The following is a 21,070-nucleotide window of genomic DNA, read 5'->3' on the forward strand; positions in this document are numbered from 1 at the left end:
GCAGGTGCAGGGAAGTGGCCTGGAGTCTCAACTGAGAGGGTTTATTAAATATAGGTTTTAGACAAGGAAATGGGTTTTACAGTATATGATTGGATGACATCTGGGCAGAAAAGCTGCAAGCAGAGAGTTACAAGACTTAGAGTTTCAGGGTTGGGTATTAGATGTAGTTCAAGTTGGCCTACAGAAAAAATTGGCTGAGGCAGTCATGGGGGCATAAGGAACTTGGGCCTGGCCTTTCCCAATTGGTTCTTGCTATGTGCCAGACCCCCTGCTACTCAGCTTCACCAGCAGAGAGTATATTTGGACTTTCCCAAGGTGAGCTGATTGTGTTGTCAGCAAATATTTTTTTTTTCTGTTTAGGCTAGTGTGTGCTTAGTCTGGAATCTGGGTACAGCTTTCGGATAAGTTGAACACAAAATGGAGTTTCCTTTGCAAAATGGAGTCTCTTTTTCAAAAGGGAGTTTGTTTGGTCCTTACAAACAAGATAGTTTTGACTGAGGGTTTTATTTTATATTTTAACCCATTTGTGTGTGTCTACAGATGCAGGCAGATAGCCTAAAAAGCGTATTCAGTATTTGTCATATAAGACATTCAGTTGTAGAATAATATAATTATTCCTTTCCTAGATGGCCTTAAACAGAAAAGTATAAAAACCCAACATCTGCAGGAACTCAGAAAATGCTAACATCAGGTTGTTTCAGTTTTCTTTAGGGATTTTTAATGATATTCAATATGACTACAAACCATGGCTCAGAGACCCTGAGTTCAATTTCCAACAACTAACCATGTGCTTCAGAACCATCTATAGTGACATCTGGTGCCCTCTTCTGGCGTGCAGGCACACATGCTGTCTAAATAATAAATACATGACAAAGCAGGTAGCCTGAGCAATTCAACATCAAAGACTGCTTTAGCTACTATTTCCTCAAGCAATTGCATGCCTGTTGACTTTAAAAAGGGCTAGTCCCAAGGATCAATCCAAAAAAGACTGGACAAAACGATACCGCTAGCTTTTGCAGCGCTTGGCCAACATCTTATTTTTCTATGGTTACCCAAAAGATGTTTTCCCCCAAACAGCAAAAAGTAATTTTAAGAGAACGATTTCCCCATTCCCAATATGTGGGGTGGTGGTTTTTGGTGGGTTATCGATGTCCATTTTTGCCTAGGGGGGTTAGTTGTAAGTTAATAAAAGTTTCATTTAAGGATTTCTTCTATCATTCTTTCTCCCTTATTTTTCTATCTTATCTAACATTAGGGAATAAAGGGTGAAGAAGGGGCAATATAAGGAAAGAATATAAGGTAGGGTATAGATTTATAGAATAAAAAGTAGATTATTGAATCTGCTGGCCTCAAATAATTTATATTGGTATTCAAATATTTCATATTGGTATTGTAGATTGACAGGAATTTAAGTTTTTTCTTTTTCAACATTTGCTTTATGTATTGTATATGGTATGTTAATGGAAACTTAAATTGTATATTGTACACTGGTAGAAACTTAAGATCATTTTTTTTGACATTTATGTAATGTTTTATACATGTACAACTTATTTGAACAGGTGAAATACAACTGTTACAACTTGCTCAGTACGGTCAGAGATAGAAATTGTTAGTTGGTCACTTATAAATCTGACTAGATAATAAATTACTTAATTATAGAATAAGCTTTATTAAGTTTTTTGTATATGTTTCCAAAGGAATAGGTTGATGACGGATAGAATAGATAGATAGATGGTCTTCAAACACTTCAGAGATCCAAAGAAAATGGCATTTAATAATAAAGGGCTTTTATGACAGAGAGACACATCTGTTCCTGGCAGCACCTCGAGTATAATCACGCAGCCATCAAGAAAAGATAGTGGCAGACAGCCACTGGTCTGAAGAACTTTGCTTATCTCTACAGCTGATGACAGAATGACTGTCCACTATGATCAAGCCTGAAACTGAGAAATTAGCTGCCCAGCTTTGCAGGGATTACGTGGGCCAATCCTTCAGGATTCCTGCTTCAGAGCAGTCTGTGAGATGCTTTGGACTGGCTAGCTTAAGGCTCGGGTGCCCCAACAATGGAGAGGAACTTGTGAAAGTACAGAAGCAGTCTTTAAGATGCCTTGGGCTGGCTGGCTGAAGGCTGGGATGCCCCAACAATGAAGAGGAACTTGTGACTGTCCAGACACTCAGCTCTCTGTCCTGTTAATACTTTTGGAAGTTGCTTGCCTGCACTTCCTTCATATTAAACAGTTTTTCCTTCTGGAATCTCTTATGGGTTGAAGACTAGATAGTAACAGTAGTAATATAAGTTTAGTGTGAAAAATGTAGATATTAGGATAAGAATCAGTAGCATAGGATAGATAGTTGAATAATTTCTTAAAATTTTTAACTACAAACAAACTGACTGTTCCTTGTAAATGTGACTTACTGGATAATTCTTATTTTGTTGTATATAACTTATTTTATTTAATAGAAAGGGGAGATGAAGGAGAGATAAACATGTTTTTGTTTAGATCACAAGTTGAGGATGAGAAAAAGACTTGTGAGAGAGCAGATAATGTTTATCCCCTTAGGAGTCAAATCACCATGTGGGGGAGATTGGTTATTAACCAGCTGAAAAACACGCTTGAACAAATTCTGAGAAGAGGTATATATGTGAGCCCAAAATAAGAGGTGGATCCTTTGGAGACTTGGGGATAATTTCGGCTATTCATTCCTGTGCCTCAAGGTGCTCCTAGAGAGAACTGCTGGAGGGAAGGCTTCGGGGCTCTGGGCTCCATTTGAGGCTATGGGTTCTGGTTGCTCCAGGTTCCTGCAGAAGAAATCCTGCTGATTATGCCAGGATAACCATTCCTCAGATCTGATATCTTTATGGTTTCATTATTGTATTTTTAAAACTCTTTTTCCTATTATTTAGGTTAGTCGGGTTATCAGTGAGGTACTCTCGGTCAATAAGTTCATAATAAAATCTATTTGCTAAGAACATTGAGCCTACAGGGAAGAGTCAGGCAGATATCTTGGTGACTGAGAGAAGAACATACAGTGACTAGAGGAGGGAACCAAGGGAGAAGACCCAATTGGGCCAGGAAAATAGAAGGAAAGATGCAATCAATTAGGAGGGTCTGATCTCCCAGCATGCTCATCCTTTCACAGGATCAGTGCTTGCTCTGTGCCTTCAAAGGAGCACGGGGAAGGGGGGGTAGGGGAGGAGCTGAAGTTTGACTTAGAGATGACTAACATGTGTTTCTTCGCCTGTTCCTTGTTTTTAGGATCCTGGAGAGCTTCAGAAAACAGATGAAGTCCCTGCTGTCAGTCAACTGTCTTAACCTTACCTTGTAAACCCAGGAGTCAACAAAGGGATTCATAGATGATCCAGGTAAAAAGTCAAAGTATTGTCTTGATTCTCCACCCTAAATCCCAGATGGACATGGCTAGACACTGGTCATTGGCAGGTGACACATGTGGAATAAAAAATCAGCCCTAAACCAGAAAACCAAACCACTTTTCTCAAGGCATTTACTGTGCACAAGTACCCTCCTTACATTGGCTTGCCTAGCAGACGGCATACCCAATGCCTAGGGTTTAAATCATCCCATGATACCAGCCCTCTCCTAAAACCTAGAGGTTGTTTCCTTGCTGAAGTCCTACCCCACTCCCAGTCAGGTGAATTTCCAGCTCCTCTTCCACCTACCTTCCCCACAGGCTGGAACTTGGGTTACACAAACACTTGAATTCGCTATTCTAAATACTGCAATTTGCCTGTCCTGTCTGCTGACCTCGGCCTCTCTGTATTTGACATGGTTTGATTCTGTAGGGTTGTGGGTTTTGTTTCATCACCAAGGTGACTATGTGGTTAATTACCCTTTGACTTTTGGGGTCAAGGCCTCCATCTGGGCAGGAAACATCAGTGACTCCAGAAATTTCACCCATTCACCACCCCCATGTCTCTGCAGTGTCAGGACTTGTGTGTGCCATGGAGGAATGCCCAGAGGCTAACTGGAGCCACCAAGTTGTTGGTAGTGTATTGAGCAGTCTCATCCACCAAGTTTCATTAGCTCCCTGGTTTCATCAGACTGCAGCTAAGCCAGGGACCAGATCTACTGGTAGAAGGGTCTCACTCCAAGGACTAAGCCTAAACCCATTTACTGGTTAAGGTTCATAAGCTTAGGATGAGTTTACACTTGAGGCAGAAAGACAGAGCAGAGGTGGAATGCTGTCTTGCCTGATCATCTTAGCTTCTGTGCAGGGCTACATGCCAGTCTTTATTTCCCACACGCTCATGTCTCAAGTAACTGATTTTCTTTGGGCAACATTTTCCTAGTGTTGACTAAGCACCAGGGTCACAAGCCTTGAATATTTGTGGAAAGCCAGTTGAGTTGTGCAAGGCCCTCACTTCTGGGAGTAGTAGGAACATCTAAGACCTGAGCCAACCTCTACCCATCCTGGGAGCAGTTTAAAAGAGCACTGATGCATTTATGGCAGGTGCTGAACAAAGTCAAGAATGGTCTAGGAGAGCCAGGGGTTCTTCCCACTGGGGCACTTCCCACCTGGGGCTCTTCCCATCTGGGGTTCTTCCCACCTGGGGCTCTTCCCACCTGGGACTCTTCCCATGTGGGGCTTTTCCCACCTGGGGCCCTTTCCTCATGGAGCCCCTTCCACTTGGGGCCCTTTCCATCTGGGGTTCTTCCCACCTGCGGCTCTTCCCACGTGGAGCCCTTTCCACCTGCATTGTGGGCAAAGATGCAGAGACAAAAGAGAACTTTGTGCTGCTTATGATATTGGCGATGCACGAGGGCAGAAAGTTGCAGAACCTTTGTATCATACCCAATGGTTCACCAAAGCTGAAGGCAGAGTGCATGCTGAGAGGAAAGAAACAACTACAGAGGGAAGGAAAAGATAGGACCAATAAGGGGGGACTGGGATTGCATTGCATAACAATAGATGATCATGCAGCAGAGCCTTGCTTACTGTTCCTGCTGAAAAGCCTAATCATTTAACATCCCCTGTGGCATAGTTAATGGAAACCTAGCTCTGAATCTGAGAGTTGATTTTTAATTTGGTGTTTGAGAATGAATAACATGTACTTTGATCAGTCTGTCCTTCTCCCTCTCCCCTAACTCCACACATAAGTTTTCCTACCACCACTCTCTGCCCACTGAATCTCTTCAGTGCAGCCAGTATGTGCACGGGTGTGGAGTCATTCACTGGGACACAGACAGCCCATGAGAGAGTCTATATTGCCAGAAAAACAACCCTCAATCTCCTTCTCCCAGCAGCCATTTGTTGTCACTGATGACCCGAGCTTGAGGTTAAAGTGTTGGGGCCACTCCATGGTGATGTGTAATTTGGGTGGCAAGAGTAGTCCTAGGTCAGTTAGTGCAAGGTAAGGCTTCTGGCCACACACATTAATCCTTCATCAAGCGAGCAGGCTCTTGCTTCAGTTAGTCAGAGAGCCTGAGGTGAGGGTTATCAGTGGGGTCTATCAGGCTGTCCTCTGACAGAGTTAGAATCCCAGCAGGAGCTGGGAGTGCAGCAGGGGCTCAGGAGCAAGGCTTCAGGTGGCTTGAGATCACAGTGGGTGGGACAGTTATTAACAGGAACATGTCTCCAGCCCAGTCAGGGTGAACAATACCCACAGGCTACAACATGTCAAGCCTACTTTCCCCTTCATTGTCCGAAAGATACACTTCAAAACATTGCTCAATACACAGCCCTGGCTATTGGCTGCTACTGTGGCATGAAAAGATGTGGAGGAAGGGTGTGGACTGAAGCTGATAGTCTTAATAATACTCTTCCTTTTTTATTATAAAATGCATTTGGAACTAAGAATCTTTATAAATGTTGGATGCCACAGAAAACTCGTGAATATGCAGCTGTAAATCTGTGTATATATAATATTCCATTATATATAAGCCAAGTCTTGTCCTTTCTATGTGGAAATGAGCAAGTGTAGAAGTTAAATTAAACCATGTCTGGAAGCTCTTGTGAATTTCATCATTTCCCCTGCGTGAGCCACACTAATATGTAACTCCTGAGCTCTCCCTGGAGGGTGAATTGAACTTGGCCTCATGTTGAAAAGATAAACAAGGTCAAACTGACTCTACCACCCCATGTCTCCTCACTGGGTTATAGTGAGGTGCTTTCAGCTTGGGGCCACTTTATTGACATTGTTGTTGGAGTGGAGAAACACAGGAGAGGGTACAGAGCCACCTACTTTGAATCTTAGAGCTAATGACTACTGTGTTGAGGATGGAGAAGGCAGGCTAGGTCCCGGGGCTTCCTTTCCAGGCTCTTCAATCTAGAAGGTGTTGCAGCTGTTCTGTGGTGTTCGAGAGAAGGACCGAGCTCCTGGGATGCAGCTGTTGACTCCTCTGCTCACAATCTCTGGAGAACTTCTCTGTGCCTCTACTTACCCTCAGCTGGTAGGAGTTGAGCATATGCAGGAGGGGCAACAACTAAAGCAGGAAACTCTGGTGAGTGTCAGCATTTGATGAACTACCTGACAAAGTGAGTGTAACTGTGCTCAGCCATTGCAGGGCTGCTCAAGGAGGTTATCTCCAAGAACAGCCACATTCTAAGCAGTGGGCAGAAGCAGTCATGCCCACAGGTGGCCTCAGGCCTCCTGGAATTCCCATGCCTTCCTAAGAAGTGCTCAAGCTTACCGCTGTCCTCAGCAGTCCTGTGCTTTGTGAGGAAAGTGTTCTGCTCCCCAATGGCATATTCTTCAGCTGAAGAGCAGATTGCTAAAACAACTTTGCAAATGCAGAGCTTAGGCTGTGATTCTGAGAACTATGGATGCTGTCCAGCAAATTAGAGTGAACTCCAAAGTCACACTGGGACCATGGTGCTTGAGTAGCTATCAAAAGCCCACATGCCACCACCATCCTTCTGTTGCCCTCAGGGCCATACCTCTTTAAGACCTCATCTCCAAATGGGGTGATTTCTGGTAGAGCTATCCATGCCCCTGACCCCCCCCCCCACTCCTACCACTCTTAATATAGTGTGGAAATGTTCTTCTTGGTACATGACCAACAAGCAAAATCACCTTTGTGGCCACAATTCTGGGGAGATGATCCCTGAACTGTACTGGCCAGCCAATCTAGCCTGCTTGTGAGCTCCAGGTGCAGTGGTAGACACTGTCTTTAAAAGTAAGATGGGGATAACACACACACAAAGACAAATCAACCAACCAAAAAGGTTGCAGGTGCAAAAAGGGTGCCTATATTCATAGCCACAGAGGAGGGTTCCAGCCATTGGAGTCTGTACGTGTAGAAAACAGGCCAATGTGCCAGGAACAGGTACTGCATGAAATGTTTCTCTCTAGAACATAGGCTCTTCATCAGGACATAAGTGTGGGTCTACCAAGTCAGAAATATTCCTAGGATTTCAAAGTCAGCCTCACAGACACAAGACTTGCAGTACAATATAGTGTTTATTAAGCAAAGACATACCCTTTTTTGAACAGATATTACTTCTCAAATTGGTTGTCTGGAATATAGGTTACAAAGTGGCATAGGACCACAGAAGACATATATGAATAAATCAAGATTAAGGCCCGAGATTTAAAAAAAAAAGGGCATGATGGAACAATATTTTTCTGCATTTCAAACCTCTGTGGCATTTCTTATTTTGGCAAAAACATTAGTACCCTAGAATTCTGCCCATTGAAGGCAGCTTGCCCCAGCAAAAGCACAGATGTATATACGTATACTTGAAAAAGTGTGGGGCAAGCAGATGGAAATGAATAGTAGTTATCACACACTAATCTGGATGTAATAGTTTGCTTTTGCAGCTTCCTTTCCATTAAACTCATTATGCTTAAGAAACAACTAAAAACTAAACTTATGAGTAAAGAAAATAACCCACCCACCCTCTCACATCAAGGGACTCTTGTATGTCCCTTTCCCATATAGACCATGGACTTAGGTCTTCTGCCTCATCTTCCCCTTAGGGGTGAGGATTGATGGTGTTCTCTTCAGTCAGAAAATATGCAGAATTATCTTGACCAGGCTGCCTGGTCTCTCTCAGGTAAGCAGAAGAGGCATGCTGCAAAGGAAAAAAAAGCAGGGAGAGTGGTAAACTGAAATATTCTGTGGTGATAGGAGTATTCCGTTATTTCAAGCCAGTGAGCCACTGACAAGTATCTTTGCATTATTGGTTTACAAGGTACTAGCAGAGGAGAGAGAGAGGCAGGGGGGGATGGAGAGAGAGAGAGAGAGAGAGAGAGAGAGAGAGAGAGAGAGAGAGAGAGAGAGACAGAGACAGAGACAGAGAGACAGAGACAGAGAGAGACAGAGACAGAGAGACAGAGACAGAGACAGAGACAGAGACAGAGACAGAGACAGAGACAGAGACAGAAAGAGAGCTTGGAAAGTTAGGATTCCTGTACTATTCTTCCTTCCAGATGCCCCTTGGCTTAATGGCCGTCCTGAGAACCCAAAACTTCCTTTTAGTCTGCAGCATATGTGTCTGGCCCTCCATTCCCCAGCTTTTGTGAAGTCAGACCTAGCCAAAGTCTCAACTTTAGCCTTGGATTGAAGTCATTTCCGCACTTACACAGTGGAAGTAAAGGTGTCAGCTCCCACCAGGAAGTGGAGGAGGACAAGCACAAAGGCAGTGTTACAGGTATCAGTTGTAGAACTCTTTTTTGACTCTATTTTGAAGTGATTCAGGACCAAGTAAGTGGAACCAAATGGGGTGAATGAGGAAAATAGATTCAGGAGGAGTTGGGTTTCAAGCAGACAGCTGAAGACCAGGACAGGAGTGAGCAGAAAGGAAAGAGCCCAGTCAGAGTCATATGTCCACAGGATGAAACTCTTGCCTTCCTACTCTCTTTCCCAATGAGCTATCTGAAACCCGACGTTCACTGCCTGGACGATTAGATCAATTTGCTGTCAACTCTGATTCTTAGAGTTCCACTCAAGAACATCATTGTATTGGTAATGGGCACAAAAAGGGCTACCTTTTGGAGTCTACTTTGCTAGTGAGCCCGTCAGACCATTTGCCAATTTTAATCTCGGTATGAGATCATAGGGACCCAATTTCTGGTGACACTGATGGTTCATTTGGTCAAGGCATGTATATGAAAATGGTACACATTTAGCTATCTAGAATTTCTAAACATTTAAAATGAAAATACTTTTGATGTCTTGCTTCTTTGCCAGATTGAATGTTTCTGCTCCTTATAAGGCTAGCTGGGACTTTACATGAAGAGCTAAATCTGCTGGGTTATTTTTATCAGGACCAGTTTTATTCTGTAAGTGTAGCCCTTAAAGATGGTCCCCAAGGTCTGTCTGCCCTGTCTAACATAAGGCAACTCCATAGATAAATGCCAAGCACACTCACTCAGCAAAGGGAATTTTAAGGAACTTTTTCAACATGATGAGACCTATCCAAGGTAGGTTCTAGACTGTATTGCAGTATTGCAAAATGGATAATCTCAGTAAGGAATCTGGATTCAGTGTTGAGCTTGGCACTAAAGTGAGGTGTGGCTGGGGAAGACTGAAAGTCAGATTGTATTTAGGAATCATTTATGCAGCTCAGTCATACAAGGATCTTTGTAGCTGTTACTACTGCAATAAAACCCAATGGTTTTACTCAGCAGTGAGTTCTACCATCACATGTGTGACTTCCTTCACATTGATAATGCTTTCAACTCTGCATACCAAATAGAGAACATATTGCTGGGGCATTCTCCTTATGAAGAAGAGTCCCAGATCAAAAGAAAAAAGCTATAGGGCATTTCAACTCTATCATACAGATTCCCTCTTAGACTGTAGAGCCACAAGTTGAAATAAGTCACAAATGACTCTAAGTCTCACAGACAGGAATTTACACAAGGAAACTGAAAGTTCCATGCAAAACCTCTGAAAAAATGTCTGTAGTAAAATTATTCATAATTATCAAAAACTTGAAAGCAATCCAGATGTTCTTCTGCTGATGGAGGGATTAAAATTGGCAATATAGTCATAATGTGGAATAAATGAAAGTGATCCATTGTTTCCTGTGACATGAAATTTGCTAACTGTACATTTCTAAGAAAAGGAGACAGATGAAAATGTCCTCACATTGGTAATAAGAATGAAACCAATGTTGTTTTGATTATGTAATGTGTGACATTAAGGGCATCACAATGGAATGGATAGGTATTCTTTTTTGCTTTTGTCCATCTTCCCGTGTATTGCTCTTTCTATTCCAATTACTTTATTTTTGTGACAACTTCCATGAATCCCAGGATGGCCTTGAACTCATGGCATAGATAATGGCCATGAACCCCTGACCCTTCTGCCTCTCCCTCCTGACTACTGCATTGAAAATTTTCTCTAAGTCCAAAATTAGTTCAAAATGAAAAACATTTACAAAATATAAGCATCAGGATCAGGCAGAGTGCCCCACCAGATACCTCCCAATTGCTCCACGCAGCTTCAGGATGCACACTTCACAACAATGCTATGGATACAAGCAAATTGCACTTCTTCAATCATTCAGTTAGTTTTACATATTCCATTTTAGTCCTTTTGGAAAATTCTAGTTCCCTGACAGTTTCAGTGCTCAGAGCTTTGACTAAACTTTTCTGCTATCAATCACTTCCAAATCACTTTTGCATCTTAATAGTATATTTGCAATTTTCTGGTTCCAAATGAAAAAATAAAATAAATATCAGTAAGCCATAGCAAGCACTCCAGATGCTGCTAAATTTCAATGTCTCTTGCTGGTTATCTGGCTTTGCTCCTCTGACTGGAAAAGCTAGCTGTGGGATCTTATAAGGATTGCTCCATAGCTGGTATAACAATAATGAATATAATTCCACAGAACAACTCTACAAGGTAACTTCAGATAAGTACGTTAAGTGCAATCACTCTTCATGTAAATGTTAGAAATGGTCACACACACACACACACACACACACGCACACACATACACACACACACACACACACACACACACACACACACACACCTACCTTTGTGCTGTTTTCAAAGAACTATTTGGAAAGGAGATCTGAAACTTACAGAAATAATGGAAGTGGTGCTACTAAAACTATTTGACAATTAAACCTACATTTGAAACTGAGGAGAAAAGAAAGATGAACCATAATAAGTGAAAATGTCACAATATAGCTTATCTGCAATGAGATCCATGTCTCAAGTGTTGCAGGTTTTATACAATGGTATAATTAGGACTTTGTTATAGAAACACATGAAAAAAGCAGCAGTATTTTGGAGGGATTAACCACCTTCACTGCTACTTCCATTACATTGTCCTGGCAACACACATGCCTATAATTCTGTCATCTCTGCACTCAGGAGTGGAGCTAAAGGGCCCGTTCTGACTTCTAGGACAGGGTGAACAATACATAAAAAATTTGCGGCAAAACATCAACAAAACTAACAACAAAAACATGTTGTTACACTAAGACACTGCAAGGACATAAACAATAAAGTGTTATTTATTCAAAGACAGATCTATCACAATGTTTGCAGTATTAAAATCAAAAGCAAGTGAATAATACAAATTCAACAGAAAAAAGGAGAGTCTGCACATTTCTAACTGGGGTTTCTAAAATGTGTAAGATCAGTGATTGCTTGAATCTATGAGAAGATATTTACTTATATTTCTCTGAATCATCATCTCAAAGATTTACAGAAAATGAGCAAAATTGGACATGACACCTGTGATTTCACAGTGTTATAAACAGAACACTATTTTAAACCTCCTAACAACCTTGAAGGTCATCTGATTTATTTCATCCACTTCCAAGTAGCTCATTGTACCTACTCGATATCAGGGGTGTAAAACCCGTGGAAGAAAGGCTTGTCCTCGTACCTGTGCACTTCCTTGTAGTTGCACTTATGTTTCTGCTTGTGCTCAACCGAGCTGATTTCCTGGTCTGAATTGTTCCAAGTGGCCTTTGCCGAGTGGCTGGTCGAATATCTACAATCTCAACCTGAGATTCCAAAAGAAGAGAATACATTTGACTAGCGGGATAGAATAAGACACAAATAATAGGAAACACAGGCAGAACCCAAACACTTTAAACATAATAACATACTTCAAGCAATTGAGAAGCCAACACTGTGTGTGTGTGTGTGTGTGTGTGTGTGTGTGTGTGTGTGTGTGTGTGTTTGCAACAGACATGAAGTACATAACAACATTAGAGGGATAAAGTTTCATAGTTCTACACAACGGTGGTCAGTGTACATACTTCTGAGTCTGAATTAGGATGTTCCATATTCGCAGCTTCAGCCTGGCAAATTCTTTGCAATTCATTCTTCTGGCGTCGTTTTTCAAGCCTCAATAAAGCCATAAAGAAAGAATTATCAAAATGTGTATTGTGTACTGGCCAGGAAACTTGCTCTTTGTTGGATAGCTTTCATTGCACTAGACAGGGTTATATAAGCTGATGGAGGGAGAAAAAAAGTCAGTGACAGTTTTGCCAGCTGTGAACACTGTCATCAACAATAATGACTGGCATGGCACAATATGCCCACGTTTACAACAGTTGCATCAATGTTACGTGGCAACCGAGCAATTTCTGAATGGATTGATGGCCATACCACGGGAGGAAACATATGTCTGGTATTATAAATCTGATCAAGAACACAATGCTGGGGAGTTCACCAGCCCCAAGAGTGAATCTACTTGCCATTACCTTGCTAAATGGGCATAGCGTCAATGTGCTCTCTAAATTAATGTCTTTATGCAATTCGTCTTTATGCCCATGGATTAGTGCAGTTCTCAGATCTCATCAGAAAAGTTCATTTACGCAGTATTCAGTGGTTAAAATTGAAACTCACAACTAGTCAAGCTATAGAGAATTAAGTGTTATTGGCATGTTTAGATATACATGGTACATCTGTAAGAGCCCCTTCCACACAAGGCTTAGGGAGTATTGCAGAAGGTAGGGCAGGAAGGCTGTAGGAATCAGAGATCAGGGAGATAACAGTGTCATGTGGACCATGACGGGAACACTGCACTCAGGAGCTCATAATAGTGGCGTGGCCACATGAGACCCACAGAAGCCCTACCTCCTGTAATACTGCTCCAAAGAGTGTTTGTTCTAATTGACCTCTTTAGAACAATATAGAAATATGATCCAATGAGAAGCCACTGTTAGAACCCAATCTCTGCTCTGAACACAGTAAAGACATTCATAAACAGAAAGAACTCTAGCTCAAGGACGGGAACTAGCCACTCAGATGTTTGTTTTGATAAATCTCTGGGTATTGTGTTTATTTCATACTCCATTAATTTTCCATTTTTAATATATTATCTATTTTTCTCTTTATGGATTAAGCTTAACATCCAAATGGTATAACGAGAACACTTTTTTTACACAATGAGAAAGACCAAGGACAACCTATTTTAAGTAAAGCAAATGGTTTCAGAAGGCCTACTCAGGTTACATATGCTCATGGTAAGGTTTTGTCAACTAGTTCATATTTTATTTGCTTTCTCAGTGTCTCTACTTGTAAAGACAGAGTTGACAGAGGATAACTGTGAACTATTGATTATCCTTACTCCATATCTCAAATGCTATCACGTGTGCTTTCAATACTCCTGTTTTTAAAAATATTTATTTCTTTATTCAGTGTGTGTGTGTGTGTGTGTGTGTGTTCATGTATGTCACTTGTGTGGAGGACAAAGGAAAACATTCAGGAATCAATCCTCTCTTTCTACTACGTGGGTTCTAAGAGTTAGGCTCACAATCTCAGATGTACTGTGTATATTTTTTTCTTGTTCCATAATTGGACCAATCTAGAAAATAATGCAACAGACACCAGTTACATAGTTCCTCACATACATGAAAATACACAGATTTGGAAACCAGCAAATTGGTCATCTTAGATTCATTTGAAATCCTTAGTTGATCATGTATTGTATGCAATTTCTTTAGTAAAACATTGTTTCAGCTCTGCGTTACTTACAGCCATGATACCTCTTACCTGCGGCACTTCACAGGAATGTCATCATCCGAGTCAATAACTATAACATTGGATTGAATTTCAGTGGGGTGTTCCTGCAGAAAGATTAGCATATCCATTTCCGTTGTTGCCATCATCATGTTGGCATCTTTGAGAGTCAAACCCACAGTCAAGCCCCAGCCTAATTTCCACTCAAATGTATCTGCATACTAAAATATGCTTGACATATATAGCATCCATTACATATTCTAGTTACAACTGATCCACAGGTCAGTGTGAGGAAGATACCAGGTTTATAGGTATAAAAACAAAGTATACACAAAATGATTTATCCCAAGCCTAGTAGATCCAGAAGAGGAATTTCATTTTCACTCAAGTTCACCGCTCACGATTTTATGCCATCATACTGTAAAGACTGTAAAGACTCTTCTGACTGCTGTCCTTCTGTTCTCATCTTTTATAAAATACCCACCAGTATAGGAACAGTGTCCTAGAGGCCTAGAGAGAAAAACTGGAGTAAATCACAAGTAGACGTCCTGGTGCCTTGATGAAGGCTAGCGGAATATGGATCGGCCAAGTAAGATTCATTTTCTCTTTCTCAGAAGAGGAAGCAGATCTTGGGACTGAGTCCTACATCTTTGAAGTCTACATTCTCATGGCAGATGACGGACAACTTCCTTCAGTTTTCGCTTCTATACAACGTTCATTACTGTTTTCAATATGGAGAGGCGGTTTATTCTAAAACTGAATGTGGGAGTGATGGATCTGCTACACCACCACAAGAGGATCATGTACCACAGGCCAGAGGTCTTCATCTAGGCTGCTAACACTGCCCTGTCCATGGTGTTCTACTTATGCCCCCATTGGTGCCAAATCCTTGAGATTCCATCCACTGTAATCACTGTAATCAGTCCAGATTCCTGCCATTCACCTCCTAAACAAATATACAATTGCTCTTTCCTCACTGAATACTGAGTCCCTCTGCACTGATGTCCAGCTGCTGAAAGCAAAAATGATGTGCCCTTCAAAGTGAGGGAGACATAAAACATACTCACTGATTCGTGTGGCTTAGGAAGGATGGAAATGGTTCCCACAAGATAGTACTGTTGCTCCCCTAACAGCCTTGGAGCTGATGACCGAATGTTTCTGCTGTTAGGAACATATTTCTTCCAAACCATAAATGACTCTAAAGATGACACAATGTCAATTAATTTAAAAAGTATACTGGATAAATAAGGTGGCAGCTAAATAATACATCACAATGCTGTTTGCCACCCCAATGGCATTTTTCAAGATTTTGAGCCATGGTATTTTTCTTGTCTTCTTTCATTGACAGCCAAGCTCTGCAGATTCCCCAGATGGTCATCACCAAAATATGAAAACCAAATGTAAACTTGTGCTGAGGTCAGTCTTTTGCTGTTGCTCAATTGATTGTTGTGGAAGTCTCTAAAAAAACTGTGTGTTTGTTTGTGTGTGTGTGTGTGTGTGTGTGTGTGTGTGTGTGTGTGTGTGTGTGCATGCATTTTTTCCATATGTTTTAAAGATATTTCACCTTTAATTTCTAAGAAACATGAAAAATATTTTAATTAGCATTTGGTTACCTGAAGCACAAACTATACCTCACCTCTGATTGTCTTGTATATTTTATGGCTCTGAAGCAGTTAACTTTTTATATGTCAATTTCTCTGCTTGCACATCCTTAAACCTTAAAAATTAAACATCAGGCCCCATAGCATACATGCCATAAATGTGGAAATAGCATAGATTTGTCTAGTGAAAATGTTAGAGAGATGACTTCTTTCCCCAGGTTAGTGTGCAGAACTTTAGAGTTTGTATTTTATATATTGGTCCTTGAGAGGATGCTAGAATTCTAGACCCCCAACCCAACCAGTAATTCAATCTGTGGTATGATTTACAAGCTACACAATCCATTTGTAACTTTAGGTATTCATAGAGTTGCCTTTAAGCTTGGCAGTGCATTAACCTTTTCTTTTTTTATTAAGTTTTAAAAATATTTTGTTTTCTAAGGTGAGACAGCCATCATTTACCAATGTCATCTACCATATTTCTATATGGGACCACTTTATAAAAGTCACTACTATTTTTTTAATGCCTAATAGGCATAGCCATAAATTGTGAGTCTATTGATGTTAGATGTTTTGTAAAGGCCAATAACACAAGAACATGTATGCTAGCAATCAGGGAATCCATCACACCTGATCATCATGTATATATCATGGGATGGATTGCTTACCATCATAATAATTCTGCAGGTACAAGATGAATTTCACATAGGCATACATTTTGTTTTTTTCATATTTGCCTCTCTCAGCATCTCTTTGCTGGGCATTCTGATACGCATTTCCTTTTCTTACCCAACAGCAAAATTCAACAAGACTTCCAACTAAGGAGAGCAAGAGGCAAAGTTATGTAGTCTGCGGGATTATTTCACACAATGAAAGTCTTCCTTAGTTAAAAGAACATCTTAAAGACCACAACTTTCTTCCCATGAACACTGATACTCACTGAGCTATCATTGTTGTATCTGTAGACTAGTATACTGGTATTTATATAGCACTACTAAAATCAGAGAATTACTTCTGTAATTAGGGCTTAGGATAAAGAACAAGACAGAGTGGAGGATGATTATTCCATAAAATAATTTTCTTGATTCTTTGATAATTTCATATACGCATGTGATATATTTTGGTCAAGTTTATGTCCCATGCCTCCCAAACTCTCCCAGATCCAGTTTCACATCTACTCATAACCCTTTGGGGGACAAATGACCTTTTCACGGAGTCACTTAAGACCATTGAAAAACACAGATATTTACATTAAAATTCACAGCAGTAGAAAAATTAGTTATGAAGTACTGGTGAAAATAACATTATGGTCGGAGGTCAGCACTGCATGAGGAACTGTACTAAAGGGTCACAGCATTAGGAAGATTGAGAACCACTGGGACAGAGCATGCTCAGCCAGCCAGGGACCACGTCATTGAAGAAAACCCACTCACCTTCCCCCAGTATCCACGAAATGTCACTAGCTCCTTAGCTGAGAGTCAGGGCCCATGAACTACTACTCCCTATTCCTCCAGAGGAGATAGTTTTTTAATGTAAGAAATGTTGTGAATGAAATTATAGGCTATAAACTTAAATGAATATATGATCATCAGCTATATTACCTGTTATTTTTTGACAAAAATTGCTAAGGGGTAAGAGAGAAAGAAATTATTCAACTGAGTGTTACTGGTCACTCAAAAATCCAAAATTAAATTGAAACAAAACAAAGCCATGTATACATACCTGCATTTGCCAAAGGAAGATGGAGAATGATCTTCTGAGATATTTCATCCTTTTGTTCATCAAGAATAATATCTAATAAAGTCTTTCCCACAATATCTTCCTGGAGAGAGTGAGAGAGAACAGCCTTTGCTTCCTATACTAATACTATTAGTCTGCCCTGTGAACCTAGCTCTGCCCTTGCCCACCTATAGGTATAGGTAGGTGCTGAGCTTCAACCCAATTGCATTGCCCTCCAGTAACTGCTCCATGCTACAGCCCATTCTGGCCATGGTTTTCCTGTGTATTATCTACCTCAAACAGTTGAAGCCTTTCCTATCCATCTCGGAGACCACCAACGCTGTAACCACCACCATGTACTGTTTCCAGAATTTGTTTTTATTGACTTGACACGAAAACCAGTGGAGAAGATGATGAAATATGGGCATAGTTGGATACCAATGGGTTATATGAGGCTAAAAGTAAATCACCCGTAAACAGGAAACCATAATGACCCGCTTCTCCAGAATCTGGAAGAACTTACTAGACGGTGGCCAAGAAGAGGTAACACATTCTGTGATATAAAAACGACTTTTCCATCTATGTTCATGATAGTTGAAATGTTTTCCAATGGCTAATAAAGACATAATAATAATATAATTCAATAGTGGAACAATAATAAAATGATAGCTTTATTTCTAAGTGCATAAATAATTATAATAGAACACTGAAAATGTTTTCCATTTCTTACATATCGTTAAGGTAGGACCATACCTAATTAAATTCTTCCTCCTACACAACAGAATCTACTTAACCTTAGGCATGAGATACTTATCAAATGATGTGTCACTTAAACAAATGTCAGTGTGCACCCAATTAACACTAAACATGGGAATTTTTAGACATGAAAAGTGCACTTAACATACGAACATAGATAACATGGGTTTTTTGAAGTTTGATGTGATCTGAGAAGTGAAATGTAAGCAAAAGGTCTCCAAAGAAAATTATCATAGAAATATCAATTTGGGGGCTGAGGCTATAGCTCAGTGGTAGGACATTTCCCTAGTGTTTGTGAGGACCTGGGTTCCATCTTTAGCATAAAAGGAAAAGAAGACATCAACTTATAAGTTAAAATACATGGTAAAACACAGCCAGAGAGTTTTGTATGTGTTTATGTTGGTAGAGTACTTACCAGGTGCAAAAGGACCTGGTTTATAATCCCAGTAACAGAAAAAAACAAATAAACAATGACAACAACAACAAAACAACCACCCAAATCAACAACTACAACAACAACAACAACAACAAAAAAAAAAAAACTAAAGTAAGCCTAAAGCCAGGACCTGATAGGACTCTGACTGCAAGTTTTAGGAAGATTTTCAGGGAATGTCACTGAAAGGTTAAAATGAAGAAACTATATGACCAGTCCTCAACATATTAGAGGATACCATAGACGCTAATGGTTCTTCTTCTAGATATACATGAGGAAAAAAGCAGCGCCTCAAAGAACTGTGTTTGTCCACATTCTTGGCAGCATTATTCACAATAGCAAAAAGGTGGAGGCAATCTACTATGGTTTGGATATGGCCAGTCCTGCAAGCACTCATGCCTTGAAAGCTTGGCCCCCATTGCACACTGTGAGAGGTGGTAGGGTCTGTAAGAGGAGAAGCAGAGTGCTAGGTCACTAGGGATACTGCTTACCACTCTTTGGCTTTCTGTCTTACAGTATGGTTGTTCTCTCACTTCCTACCTCCACTGTAAATCCAGCTCCACCATGAAGCCATCTCACAAGCGATACAACCAAGCGGCCATCCACGACGGAAGCAGAATTTTGAACTTGCACTAAATAAACCTCATTTCTTAGAAGGCAGCTACGCTCACCACTATACCACCAATGCCACATCAAGCTTTTTGTCTTTATAGAGTAACCAAACTTAGCAGTTTTATTTACCGCAGAGAAAGCTTAACATATACTCCAAGCAACTGACAGATAAAAGGCTCTGAAAAATGTAGCATAACAAGTAGGTAAATCTTATTTAGCCTTTACAGGGAATTGTGCCACCAAATATTTTAGTGAGTGAAATAAGCCATTCCAGAAAAGAAGCATGTTTCATTTTATGACATCTGTAAAATAATTAAATTGTAAGGAGAAAGAAAGAAGTGAAAAGCAAACCATAAAAATAATAAAAACTTTTAAAAAGAAAATGAAAATCAGCTCTTTGAAAAGAGAAATCCTGGTGATAAGCCCCTGATAAAGTGAATTGCATAATGAAAACCACAATCTTCAAAAAACAAGTTTATTTTATGTGTATGAGTGGGTTTTTTTCCCTGCATACATGTCTGTCCAACCCTCTGGGACTGGAGTTACAGAGAATTGTGAGCTGTTGCATGAGTGCTGGGAATTAAACTCAGATCCTCTGCAAGAGCATCAGTGCTCCTTTTTTGGGGGGGGAGACAGGGTCTCTCCATGTAGCCTTGGCTGTCCTGGACTCACTTTGTAGACCATGCCGGCCTCGAACTCACAGTGATCCATCTGCCTCTGCTTCCCTAGTGCTGGGTTTAAAGGCGTGTGCCACCACGCCCAGCTAGCAGCCAGTGCTCTTAACTGATGATCAACAATTTTAAGAACAAAAGGTAGACATCATTACAGAACCTTCAGCCATAATAAATATGACTCGAGAACGTTGTCATCAATTTTATGCCAGGAAAATTGAAATTGATTGGATAAATAAGTTCTTAGGAAGTAGTTTACCAAAGATAACTCATGAAAGTAGAAAATTTGGATCATACCTTGATCACTATAGGATGGAACCATTACTTTCACATATCCACTTATTACCTGCTGTGGTTTCAAACTGGTTTGAGTGTATCCTCACCCAAAGGGTCATACACATGGAGATATTTGTAGCACAGAAATAGCAACTGACCAGCTCCTGGATTCATTATGTGTTAATCCAAAAGATTATGCTGCTTTTATTGGTGTCAGTGTATTGACACTGCTAGGTAAGTGCTGCGACTGAGCTATAACCCCAGCCTCAGTTGAAATTAAAAACAAAAGACGAAAGAAAAAAACTCCACCTTCTTTTCATGGCTCAAAATAATGGCCCAAGCTACACCTCGTTCCAGAGGCCTTAATTTTTTAAACATTTTTTCTGCTTAAAGACAGCTGTGCTCATACTTACAGAATGTTTGTGGCATGAAAAGCTTCTCTAAGAAAAGGTTTTCCAGGGAAGTTACTCACACATGACAGAAGCTAAAAGGTGGCAGAGGAGGCATTTCCCCCTGCACTTGTGCCGATAAACATCCCTGTGGTTTATAGTCACCTTCTATAATAGTTCAAATATGCATTAGGTTTTATACAACTTATTGAAAGACTTCAAATGATAATTTTGAGGCCTCTACACAACACAAATTTCATTATATGATACTTACCAGTCCTTTTTTTTTTTTATAATGAACTGCATAAAAGGAAGAAAGAAGTCCATACGTGGCTTAGGTTTTCATTTAAGAATGTGTACTGTTGTAATACTTGTTGTTTTACTTGAAGGCCTTTAGTCTTCCAGCTATGCTTTGAGATGTGCTGTAGTGCATCTTGTATTATACACAATCTACACACAGAGTACGCAACAAAAGCACCCTTACCATAACCGCCGTCTGATGGTACTCTTTATGGGTAGTGAAGACAGGAGCTTCATTTTTTTCAAAATTGGCCCTTATGTCTGACATTCCTTCTCAAAAAAGAAATGCGAGATGTTATATTAAGATAATGAGCAGTTGATATTAGAGTTCTCAAAGTTACGAATTAGAAAAAAGTATTAGTTTTTGAATGGAGGTGGGATTTGTGTATACCATAGCTTATAGTGGAAGTCAGAA

The 21,070-nt window shown here is 40.4% G+C and overlaps 1 protein-coding gene and 3 long non-coding RNA genes across 8 annotated transcripts in view; 3 read left to right on the forward strand and 1 right to left on the reverse strand.

Annotated features, from left to right (window-relative positions):
- The window catches only part of LOC311601334, a 178,099-nt gene that overhangs the window by 135,663 nt on the left and 21,366 nt on the right, over positions 1 to 21,070 (forward strand). The gene's annotated exons all lie outside the window — the stretch shown is intronic.
- On the forward strand, positions 2,678 to 5,359 carry LOC311601343. Its single transcript, XR_014780535.1, has 3 exons — positions 2,678 to 2,716; positions 3,258 to 3,364; positions 4,310 to 5,359. It is a non-coding gene; the product is annotated as an uncharacterized lncRNA (long non-coding RNA).
- Positions 2,684 to 14,983, reverse strand: LOC311601316 (uncharacterized protein). 3 transcript variants are annotated; one of them, XM_084788719.1, is made up of 4 exons: positions 13,935 to 14,176; positions 12,194 to 12,281; positions 11,815 to 11,935; positions 2,684 to 2,800 (listed from the first exon to the last, which is right to left on the reverse strand). In XM_084788719.1, the coding sequence occupies exons 1-4, from the start codon at positions 14,051 to 14,053 to the stop codon at positions 2,775 to 2,777; spliced, it is 354 nt and encodes a 117-aa protein (XP_084644845.1). In that variant the 5' UTR covers positions 14,054 to 14,176; the 3' UTR covers positions 2,684 to 2,774. The 3 variants fall into 3 exon arrangements, 2 of the variants coding, with proteins under 2 accessions (XP_084644845.1, XP_084644844.1); XM_084788718.1 differs by lacking the exon at positions 2,684 to 2,800 and adding an exon at positions 7,402 to 8,034; XR_014780472.1 differs by lacking the exon at positions 2,684 to 2,800 and adding an exon at positions 14,969 to 14,983 and having other exon boundaries at positions 11,420 to 11,935; positions 13,935 to 14,008.
- On the forward strand, positions 5,868 to 19,408 carry LOC311601322. Of its 3 annotated transcripts, XR_014780491.1 has the most exons (5): positions 5,868 to 6,461; positions 14,516 to 14,720; positions 15,250 to 15,317; positions 16,296 to 17,761; positions 18,924 to 19,408. It is a non-coding gene; the product is annotated as an uncharacterized lncRNA (long non-coding RNA). The 3 variants fall into 3 exon arrangements; XR_014780492.1 differs by lacking the exon at positions 18,924 to 19,408 and having other exon boundaries at positions 5,887 to 6,461; positions 16,296 to 17,899; XR_014780493.1 differs by lacking the exon at positions 16,296 to 17,761 and having other exon boundaries at positions 5,889 to 6,461.

Source organism: Acomys minous (genome assembly GCF_964271855.1).
Source record: "Acomys minous genome assembly, chromosome: 7".
Lineage (NCBI taxonomy): Eukaryota > Metazoa > Chordata > Mammalia > Rodentia > Muridae > Acomys > Acomys minous.